The 10,254-nt window shown below is 48.5% G+C and overlaps 2 protein-coding genes across 5 annotated transcripts; one reads left to right on the top strand and one right to left on the bottom strand.

Annotated features, from left to right (window-relative positions):
• Window positions 1-1,450: 1,450 nt before the first annotated feature.
• On the top strand, window positions 1,451-5,179 carry LOC100273979 (Lysine histidine transporter 2). The gene is made up of 7 exons (NM_001148365.1): window positions 1,451-1,565; window positions 3,183-3,337; window positions 3,429-4,230; window positions 4,302-4,407; window positions 4,502-4,593; window positions 4,716-4,784; window positions 4,892-5,179. Exons 1-7 carry the CDS (start codon window positions 1,521-1,523, stop codon window positions 4,988-4,990), a joined length of 1,368 nt encoding a protein of 455 aa, NP_001141837.1. The 5' UTR covers window positions 1,451-1,520; the 3' UTR covers window positions 4,991-5,179.
• A 103-nt stretch (window positions 5,180-5,282) lies between these two features.
• LOC542367 (GADPH (AA 1-337)) lies at window positions 5,283-8,960 on the bottom strand. Of its 4 annotated transcripts, none has more exons than XM_020551757.2 (12): window positions 8,725-8,960; window positions 8,490-8,613; window positions 8,304-8,327; window positions 8,085-8,185; window positions 7,603-7,718; window positions 7,415-7,514; window positions 6,739-6,885; window positions 6,588-6,648; window positions 6,403-6,500; window positions 6,024-6,166; window positions 5,749-5,832; window positions 5,283-5,637 (listed from the first exon to the last, which is right to left on the bottom strand). In XM_020551757.2, exons 2-12 carry the CDS (start codon window positions 8,491-8,493, stop codon window positions 5,502-5,504), a joined length of 1,014 nt encoding a protein of 337 aa, XP_020407346.1. In that variant the 5' UTR covers window positions 8,494-8,613; window positions 8,725-8,960; the 3' UTR covers window positions 5,283-5,501.
• Window positions 8,961-10,254: the final 1,294 nt, after the last annotated feature.

A 10,254-nucleotide genomic window follows, 5' to 3' on the forward strand; every position in this document is an offset into this window, starting at 1 on the left:
TAAATTTAACGTAGGAGCGTAAATTCTAATTATGTCTAATCTTCCATGGTAATTTCCGCGATGTCTGCGATCCCTCCATCTCCGCGATGTGATCCTTGCGATGTCACCGCATGACCATCCGAAATCGTATCACGATCGCCGGAATTTCCATCTTCGGCCAATGCCCGCCGCACGAGCGTCCCGGTACGATGCATGGCTTTGTGGCTTAACCAGCGAACCCCGGATTTTGTGGCATAATCTGGAAACCTCCCCCGACGTCCTCCCGCCGTGTAGCCAGGTACAGTAGACATACACCGCACGATCGCATGTCCCTCAAACGCAAGCCTCGATCCGCCCTTCTCCGCCCCAGCGGTTCTTCGGCACGACATCCTATCCTCGTTCTTCACTCGTCGCCGCACGTACCTTGTCTCCACCTGTCACCTGCAACCACAGCCTGCCAAGAGACACGTCACACGCACACCGTGTTGTCAATCGCTCATCACCAAGGTGCTAGCCCACCGGCATCTCAGCTAGCTAGCCTGCGCTCGCAAAACGCCAAGCATTGTCAGGAAGAGGAGGTATGTTCAGATGGTAATGGTAGACTATATAGCTATATGCGTTAAGGGTGTGGTTTGCTGTTTGCGACGTTATTTTCTTATATGTTCACACCTAATCTAACAGTACTTTGCAGAGAGGAGGCAAGCACTGTCAACAAGTTAATAAGGAGACAGAGTTGCTCACCGTTGTTTTTTTTTTTTTTTTTTTTGTAGCGCTGGGGTGGGGGGTAGTTGGAAGCTTCAATGAGGAAAGTACTAGCTTTCTGTTTCTCTGTCTCTTGTCTTAAGAAGGAAAGAAAATGAATGTAATTTCCATTAATTAGTACTCCTTCTGCACTTACCTTTGAGTTAAGAATACCAGTTAGCCAGATCCAAACAGGCACTAATTCTGTCATTGGTTCTAACGTACACACGACGTGTCCCAGCGTGTCGATCGACCTCTTCCACGACAAGAAAGAGATGGAAGAGAAGGGGGATCACATATCACATATGTTAGCATCAGGGTTTACCAATTTCGTTTTTATTGATCAAAATTTCGTTTTTTTACTAAAGTTTGACTTTTGTATTTTTTTAATTTAGAACTGAAATATATAAATGTTCGGACCGAAATTCCAATTTCGTCTAGCACCGAAAGCGAGAAAAACAATAGGCGAAATTCGCCGAAATTCATATCCCTGGTTAGCATACTGCATCCATGATACGTCCGCCCCCTGTTCCCTTTCGTCTTTGTTGTCTTGATAATTTAGGCAAACGAGACGTTGAGTTTGGGTGTCAACGGTCAACGTACCGGGGACCACTCGCCTCGAGCGCCCCCAGGCAGGCGAAGAGCTGGCCGGCCGTTTGCCCGTTTCGCCTCCATCCCTCTATAAAGCAGACGACGAGCCGGCCGGCCATTTCGTCCATCTCCCCTGCCTGCACCAATTCCTGAGGCACCAACCAAGCCTCTCTTGTTGACTCCGACGCCGATCGAACGTACAGACGGCCATGGAGACCCAAGCGCCGGAGAAGGAGAACTACCTCCCTGAAAAGGTACCGTCTCGCTCCCTCCCTGTGTCTCTGTGTGTCTATCTACCTTAAACATCTCTGTCATCCGAACAAACATGTGTTCTTGTGCTCTTGCTTCGCCGGCCATGGCGGGCATCTCCTCAGCCATCTATCCACCTGCCCAGCCAAGACCGCGTGGCCGGCCGGCCTGATGCTGGGGACTTTTAACGACGACGCACGCGGCACGCCGTTCTTGGAAGCCTCTCTTCAGCGCACACACGTACACGCCAGACATTCTCAACAAGAGATTCAGACTTTAGGGTCGCTGTTTGTCTTATAGCTCCGAAAAGGCGAAGAATCCCTCCAGAGCTGTCGAGCACTGTGCGGCGGTGTTGCGGCGCACTGAGACTAGATTCCGATTCAGACACCTTCCCAGCAGAGCGGAGCAGAGCACTCCTCCCCACCATCACGGGGGCCACAGGACAGGAGAGGAGAGGAGAGGAGAGGTGGTGGAGAAAAAGGCGTCTTTTTGGACGCCTGTTCATCTGAGACATGTGAAATCGCCTAGCCTGTTCATCCTCCTCCTCCTTTTTAGTATCATTAATCATCCTGATTCTCAGGGATGATGGAGCGTCCATTAAATACCTGATTCTCAGGCTATTCACAATAGGGATTTCATGTCACTGTTTCCAAAAATGCCACATCAGATTTATGGATGAATGAAATACCCTCTCTCAATAGAGAGTTTCATCTCACTATTTCATATGTCAACATACTTCTTAAATGCTGCATATAAATAACCAATAGGATTTACTCAATTATATGAAGATGAAACAAAACACTCTCAGTGGAGGTTTCACACAGTTTCCAAGATCTTGGAAACGAGTTAACATGGTTTCATCCCCATGAAACTCCATGAAACTCTTCCTTCTTAAATGATGTGACATGTCATCAAAATAGCTGATGTGGCAGACTAATTAATACATGAAACACCCCATGAAACCTCCATTGTGAATAGCCTCAGGATCGGCGTGAACTCCGATGCTTTTGCCCAGAATTTCCCATTCATATCCTCTGAAAAAGACAGACGATTTACTACTAGGCACTAGCTGCACCTGCACTGTACATCTCGCTGTCGCTTCCAAGCCGGGGAAAATATCGCGGGCACCACCTTGTCATATTCACATAGTATTCTTCTGCAGAAATTTCAAGCCGGAACTTTCTTCTCTTTATAATAAATCTGCCAGCTAACATGCTAGGCGTAACAAAATAAAAAACTCTCGTCTTGCGGCGGTGGCCGTGGTAAGGATCGTGGGCTTTGGAGGTCCTTTGGAGGACTTTGGCAGCTCGGCCATGTGCCTGGTCAACCGCTGAGCAGAAAAGAAACCGGTGATCTCACTGAACGTTCAGATTTTTCAAAAGGTGCATTTTTTTTAAAAAAAAAAAAAAAAGAGGTTGAGTTGAAAACCTCGGCCTGCTGATCTGTAGCTGTTTAGTCAGTCGGTAGCTGTGGACTTGTGGTTGTCGGGGCATGTCATTCGCCTGCTTGTGTAGTGTTTCTTTCTTTCTCTTGCTTTGTGTGTGGGCAACCAAGATCAGCACAAGACTGTGTCAGCTAACAGCGGCAATGGCGGGAAACCAAACAAAAACAAAAACTTGCAGGATGCGAGGAGCGCACGGGAGAAGGCCATCGACGAGTGGCTCCCGATCACCTCGTCGCGGAACGCCAAGTGGTGGTACTCCGCCTTCCACAATGTCACCGCCATGGTCGGCGCCGGCGTGCTCAGCCTTCCCTACGCCTTGTCCGAGCTCGGCTGGTACGCACACGGCACATCTTCGCGCGCGTTACGGTTACGGCGACCACAAACAAAATGAACTTTTTTTTGTTGTCAAATGGCATATATGCAGGGGCCCTGGCATCGCCGTGCTGGTGGTGTCGTGGGTGATCACGCTGTACACGCTGTGGCAGATGGTGGAGATGCACGAGATGGTGCCCGGAAAGCGGTTCGACCGGTACCACGAGCTGGGGCAGCACGCGTTCGGCGAGAAGCTGGGCCTGTGGATCGTGGTGCCGCAGCAGCTGGTCGTCGAGGTGGGCGTGAACATCGTGTACATGGTGACCGGCGGCAGGTCGCTGAAGAAGTTCCACGACGTGCTGGTGTGCGGCGACGGCGGGGCGTCGTGCGAGGGGAAGGACAACATCAAGACCACCTACTTCATCATGATCTTCGCCTCCGTCCACTTCGTCCTCTCCCAGCTCCCCAACTTCAACTCCATCTCCGGCGTGTCGCTGGCCGCCGCCGTCATGTCGCTCAGCTACTCCACCATCGCGTGGGGCGCGTCGGTGGACAAGGGCAGGATGGCGGGCGTGGACTACCACCTGCGCGCGACCACGACCCCCGGCAAGGTGTTCGGCTTCTTCGGCGCGCTGGGCGACGTGGCGTTCGCGTACGCCGGGCACAACGTGGTGCTGGAGATCCAGGCCACCATCCCGTCGACTCCCGAGAAGCCGTCCAAGAAGCCCATGTGGAAGGGCGTCGTCGTCGCCTACGTCGTCGTCGCGCTCTGCTACTTCCCCGTCGCGCTCATCGGCTACTGGGCGTTCGGCAACAGCGTCCAGGACAACATCCTCATCACGCTCAGCAAGCCCAGGTGGCTCATCGCGCTCGCCAACATGATGGTCGTCATCCACGTCATTGGCAGCTACCAGGTACGCGACATCTACTTTCTTCATTAATTACTATTTACAGTTCCTGCAAAAACTAAATCTTTTCGATGCAGATCTACGCCATGCCAGTGTTTGACATGATAGAGACGGTGCTGGTGAAGAAGCTGCGCTTCCCTCCCGGTCTGACACTGCGTCTCATCTCTCGGACCGCCTATGTTGGTAATGAACGCCCCCCGTCAAATCTGAACTGAACTTGTACAGCCGAATTGGCGCCTCACTGAACTAAGGTGATGCAACCTGTACGTATGTGCAGCGTTCACAATGTTCATCGCCATCACCTTCCCCTTCTTCGGCGGACTGCTCGGCTTCTTCGGCGGATTCGCCTTTGCACCGACGACCTATTTCGTAAGCTCTCAGTGGGATCCGATCCGATCCGACTTGCATCTGTATCTGTGGTTCTGATGTCCAAGCACTTGGTGCTAGAACTTGAGAACAAGCTAACATGTTCTCCGCTTGGTTTCTGCCAGCTTCCCTGCGTCATGTGGCTCGCGATCTACAAGCCCAAGAGGTTCAGCCTCTCGTGGTTCACCAACTGGGTAAGAAAGAGCTAACACCCAATTCCTCTGCAGCAGCCTATCTTCTTCATTCTTTCTGCCATCGAATTCCTCTGCATGACATTACGTCTGGTGTCTGCGTTGATCAGATCTGCATCATTCTCGGGGTGATCCTGATGATTCTGTCGCCAATCGGAGGGCTTCGGCAGATCATAATGGACGCGAAAACGTACCAGTTCTACTCGTAAACTGCTACCAGACACTGAGTTTTTTTGTCGTGCCAACAACAGAGGGGAACTTCCTGGTACCATGTATAAGCTGTTACAGATGTTGGGTTAGTTATATATATACATGCATACGTATTGTTTCTTAATGTTCCAAGGTGACCGTGGGTTGTGTATATGGTAAAGGAGAATCGATGATGATGGTTGTCCCAGATATTTGGTGGTTTAATTCTATTCACTTGTCCCATATATTTGGTGGTTTAATTCTATATAACGAACACCTGAATCATAGGATTGCTAACAACACAGAAACACAGAACAAAACTGCAACCTCACCACAAGCAGCAAAAAGCTAATCTCAGGTCCCATATTAGCGAGCGGTTCTGTCACAGATGGTAGCAGGAAGGGAAGCAAAAGTGCAAAACATGTCCAGACTCAGCATGAACCTGGCGACCCAGAGGCACGCGCCATCCACATTTATTCTCGGCATACACAAGCAGCAACCATCCATGAGAAGCAGGGGGAAAAAACCCCTCTACTGGGTCTTGAACATGTGGCGGATCAGGTCGACGACGCGGTTGCTGTAGCCCCACTCGTTGTCGTACCACGAGACGAGCTTGACGAAGTGGTCGTTCAGAGCGATCCCGGCCTTGGCGTCGAAGATGCTCGACCTGAGTGGGAAAAAGGCAGAATGACAAAAATGAATCATGGAGGAACACTGAGAATTCCGTAGTAGCACAGTTTCGTTAGTTGGTTGCTAAATGATAGAAGCAAATCCATACCTGCTGTCACCAAGGAAGTCGGTAGAAACCAGATCCTCCTCCGCATAACCCATGATACCCTTGAGTGGACCCTCGGAAGCAGCCCTGTAATCAACAGCAAGCATTACCAAACATATATGGAGAGAACTACTATAGATCAAGATAGACGCAGTGAAACATAGACACTGAACATGTGGTAGTGGCGATTAATCCAACAAGGAGTGTTTATTACCTTCAGACATTGGTTTAGAAATAAATTGAGTGGTTATTAAAAGAATAAATTGTTGATCACTTACTTAATAGCTTTCTTGATATCCTCATAGGAGGCCCCCTTCTCGATTCTGACGGTGAGGTCAACAACCGAGACATCCACAGTAGGAACACGGAAGGACATACCAGTGAGCTTGCCATTCAGATCAGGAAGAACTTTACCAACAGCCTGCATGCAAACTCATCAATATTGAAATCCAGCATTCCAACTAGATTCATCAGAACAGAATGGCTACCAACTCTATTACAAATTTACAACTACAGTAAGTATCAAAATGACATGAAACAATATTTGCTGATTTGGCACCCTCAGTAGTTGAAAATTCATGTTGTGATGCTCCAGAATCATCACAAAGAAGATGTAGGTAGAGAACATAAATTTGAGTGTAGTTGCAATCACTATACCTTGGCAGCACCGGTGCTGCTAGGAATGATGTTAAAGCTGGCAGCCCTGCCACCTCTCCAGTCCTTGGCTGAGGGTCCGTCAACAGTTTTCTGGGTGGCTGAAAGTCAAGCATCATGCTGTCATTTTACAGGCAACTGCAAGTACCTTCTGAAGAATCCTAGGAATACAGCCAAAGAGAACTAACCAGTGATGGCATGAACAGTTGTCATCAAACCCTCAACAATGCCGAAGTTGTCATGAATGACCTGGTTTATGACACTAGACATCGTTAACAAATGATCCTACATTGGAAGAGCAGAAACAGCTACAGAATGCTTAAGAGAAGGACAGTGCACCTTAGCAAGGGGAGCAAGGCAGTTTGTGGTGCAGCTAGCATTGGAAACAATGTTAACATCCGAGGTGTACTTGTCCTCATTGACACCAACAACAAACATGGGTGCGTCTTTGCTTGGGGCAGAGATAACAACCTTCTTGGCACCACCCTGTCATTCAAAAGGAAAGTAAAGCTATCAGAAACATCCAATTTAACAGAGGAAAATCCAATCTGACACAAAGTAGAAGTGATGTGATAAGAGTAACGAGGGGGTAGATGAGGTGTACTAGATCCTAGACATGACGCTGCAATACAAGTCTAACAATTTCAATCTCCACACAAAGTCCAGTAACAGCACTTATATAGCAATGAAACTGATGCACATTCCAAAACCTCAGGTTATCACAGCGTGTCAGAAGCAATCCACCAACTCAACTGGAACTCTGGAAGCAAGAAGCTATGCTGAAATATAAAAATAGAACTCTGCCTTATTGCGGCTCTTGAGCTTCCATGCAGCAGCACTAATAAGAATTTACCTGTGCAAACTTGGACACGTTATGGAAAAAACTACTTGGCAGCATCACTAAAAATTTATGCACCGCACATGTACATCCCTCAAAATGAACATATTTGGGATCTGGGAGAACATGGTACCCAAACAAGTAAACAAACAAAGGACCATAAAGCAGAAATTATACCTTGAGATGTGCAGCAGCCTTGTCCTTGTCAGTGAAGACGCCGGTGGACTCCACGACATACTCAGCGCCAGCCTCACCCCACGGGATTTCCTCAGGGTTCCTGTAGAATCGCAGCAGTTAATACATTAGCTCACAGCTCGAACGCAAAAGCTCAGTCCACGTCTGGACGAAGCAGGAGAGGGGAGCACCTGATGCCAAAGACGGTGACCGGCTTGTCACCGAAGAGAAGGGTCTTGGAGTCCTTGAGTGTGATGTCGCTGTGCTTCCAGTGGCCGTGGACGGTGTCGTACTTGAACATGTAGGTCTACGGAAGATGGGGTGGGGAGCACAAAGAACCACGATGAGCACAGCACACGGATTTCAAAATTCGCTCGGAACTGAAGCAAGCGCTAGATCGACGACACCTCAAGCAGCACAAACCAAGTAAGACTGAGTACTGACGGCATAAATAAAATACTGCTGTAGTAGAGCAAACCGATAGAGTCCCCAGATCTACGGAGAGACCCAGTAAAAATAAAATTTTGAAGCCAACAACAACACTGAACGCGACGATTAACGGAACCGAGCACGCTGGCTTGCGACGGATCGATGGTAAACCCGGCGCAAACCCCGCGTACACCACCAGATCTACTCACGGCACGGAACAGACGCAGCAGATCGAGGCGCGTACCATGTAGTCCGTGGTGATGAAGGGGTCGTTGACGGCGACGAGCTCGACATCCTCGCTCTGGAGGGCGACCCTGGCCACGAGCCTGCCGATCCTTCCGAAGCCTGAGCGGACGCGGACGCGGACGCGGACGCAGTCGCAGAGAGAAGGCGCAACTCAGATCGGACCGAACCAGCTCGAGGAGGAGAAATAGCGTAGCATGGGGAGAGGGGACAAACTCACCGTTGATTCCGATCTTAATCTTGCCTGCATCCAGAGAAGATCGAGAGACCCCAAAAAAACACAAAAAACAGTCAGCAGAACCCACTTTGGTCAGATTTGAGCACGGTGCATGAGGGAGCAGCAGGTAGTGATAATTGTAGAGAGAGAGAGAGAAACCCGACGCTGAATCCGGGAGCGAGGAATTACCCATGGCGACTGGCGAGTAGAGGAGCTAGGAGGATGACGGGTGGACGAGACTCGAGAGGCGGAGGCAGCGGATGCGGATATGGGGTGGGGGTTTAAGCGCTCGTGTCCTTTTAAAGCCGACTGACTGTTACACCAGTCACGAGAGATTACTGTAATTACAAAATAATTAAACAAAAGGAGAAAACGAAATCCAACTACAGAAAGCGTGATTTTAATAATAATAATGAATATAAACCATGGGACGGGCGCAAATAATTGTGGAATGAGGTGCGGGGGTGGCCTGTCCGCCTCCGCCTGCCTTTCTCCAGAAGAAGGCGCAGGCAGTGGTGGTTTCGAACAGACAATAAAACGCCACGGTGGCGGCACGGCAGGCCCGTGATGTGCTGCCGGCCGCGGTGGAAGGATGAGATGAGATGTGGCCGCTCCTGCCCGCCCCGTCCGTCCTGGGCTTCACGTTCCCGATAACGTCTCGGTCGTCGTAGATTTGGCAACCGGAGCACCAGACTAGCCCAGCTCCCTACCCTCGACCATACAGTCTCCGTCAAGGTACCTGAATAACATTTCGGTTTCCTTTTCGCCTCTCGGTGGCTGTGGCCCTCTAATAAGTGTAGTGCAACACACACCAGCTTCTTCTAAGAAAACTGCAACCAAAGACTCGTGAGGCGTATCTAATGGGACCGGTCTATTAATGCCTAGCAAAAAATCTAACAACAGTAGCCTTTTTTGCTGGATGTTTACACAATTTCATATTATATTTGTGTTTTAACTCATGCATCCAATCCAAAGCCAAAAAGAGAGAGAGAGAGACATGCCTGCTGTCACCAACAAAGTCAGTAGTGAGTGGAAACCAAATCCTCTTCCACGTAACCCACCCAATCCCCCTTGAGAGCACCCCCCCCCTATGGAGGAGTTTTACACATCACGCGGTGCATACCAAAACCGATGGAGAAACCACGTTACGTTACTTTACATTACGAAGCAGCTTTTCCATCCCTTTACCAAACAGACTGATTCCAAATGAGTGTATCATACACCCGTGGTGACTGACTGGTTTTGTAAGGTATAAAAATGACTGTTTTTTTGTAAGGTCTGCTTGCACAGACCTGATAGCTTTCTCGATGTCATCAGCAATGGACGCCAATATGCAGCATTCCATCTAAATTATCAGAACACAGTGGATCAGTGGATGCCGACTTTACCATAAAAGAAAAGGCAAAATGAGGGGAACAACAACCCACCACACTCAAAACCAAAGAGGGAGACTACATCAACCATATGTGTCATAAAACAAAGAGGACATATCTGATGCACATAGAAAATTGATACACATGGTGCATATATTAAATCACCATCACTTATTTTAGATCTAACATCTTTAGTTGATCATTCAATTTACAAATAACACCTTCCACCACTACACACCACCACGTTGGAGGGTGTCCTTAGCAAAATATACCAAATAACTAGAGACGTCTAAAATGAGTGGTGATGATTTAATATGTGCACCAATCTTCCATACACGATATACAAAATATACCAATAAAAGGTAGATTTGTGAGGGAGAATGGTTGGAGATAGTCTGATGCCATACACGATATAGTATGTTGCCCAAGATATTTATTTATAGAATGATAGGAGGATTTGAGAGGGGGAATGGTCGGAATAAACAGATTCTCCTACCTCTAAATAAAGCATTATTTTTTAAAAAAAAAGTTGCCTAAGATATTTTTATATGTTTTACTCAATTCATTTATAGGAAAAAAAG

The sequence above is a fragment of the Zea mays genome, chromosome 4 (assembly GCF_902167145.1).
Source record: "Zea mays cultivar B73 chromosome 4, Zm-B73-REFERENCE-NAM-5.0, whole genome shotgun sequence".
NCBI classification, from domain to species: domain Eukaryota; kingdom Viridiplantae; phylum Streptophyta; class Magnoliopsida; order Poales; family Poaceae; genus Zea; species Zea mays.

Coding starts and splice junctions, on each gene's coding strand:
- LOC100273979 (NM_001148365.1), top strand. CDS start 1,521: ATGGAGACCCAAGCGCCGGAGAAGGAGAACTACCTCCCTGAAAAG. Junction 3,338..3,428: donor GCCTTGTCCGAGCTCGGCTG/GTACGCACACGG, acceptor GCATATATGCAG/GGGCCCTGGCATCGCCGTGC. Junction 4,231..4,301: donor ACGTCATTGGCAGCTACCAG/GTACGCGACATC, acceptor TTTTCGATGCAG/ATCTACGCCATGCCAGTGTT.
- LOC542367 (XM_008679567.3), bottom strand. CDS start 8,493: ATGGGTAATTCCTCGCTCCCGGATTCAGCGTCGG. Junction 8,186..8,303: donor GATTAAGATCGGAATCAACG/GTGAGTTTGTCC, acceptor GCGTCCGCTCAG/GCTTCGGAAGGATCGGCAGG. Junction 6,886..7,414: donor AGGCTGCTGCACATCTCAAG/GTATAATTTCTG, acceptor TTTGAATGACAG/GGTGGTGCCAAGAAGGTTGT.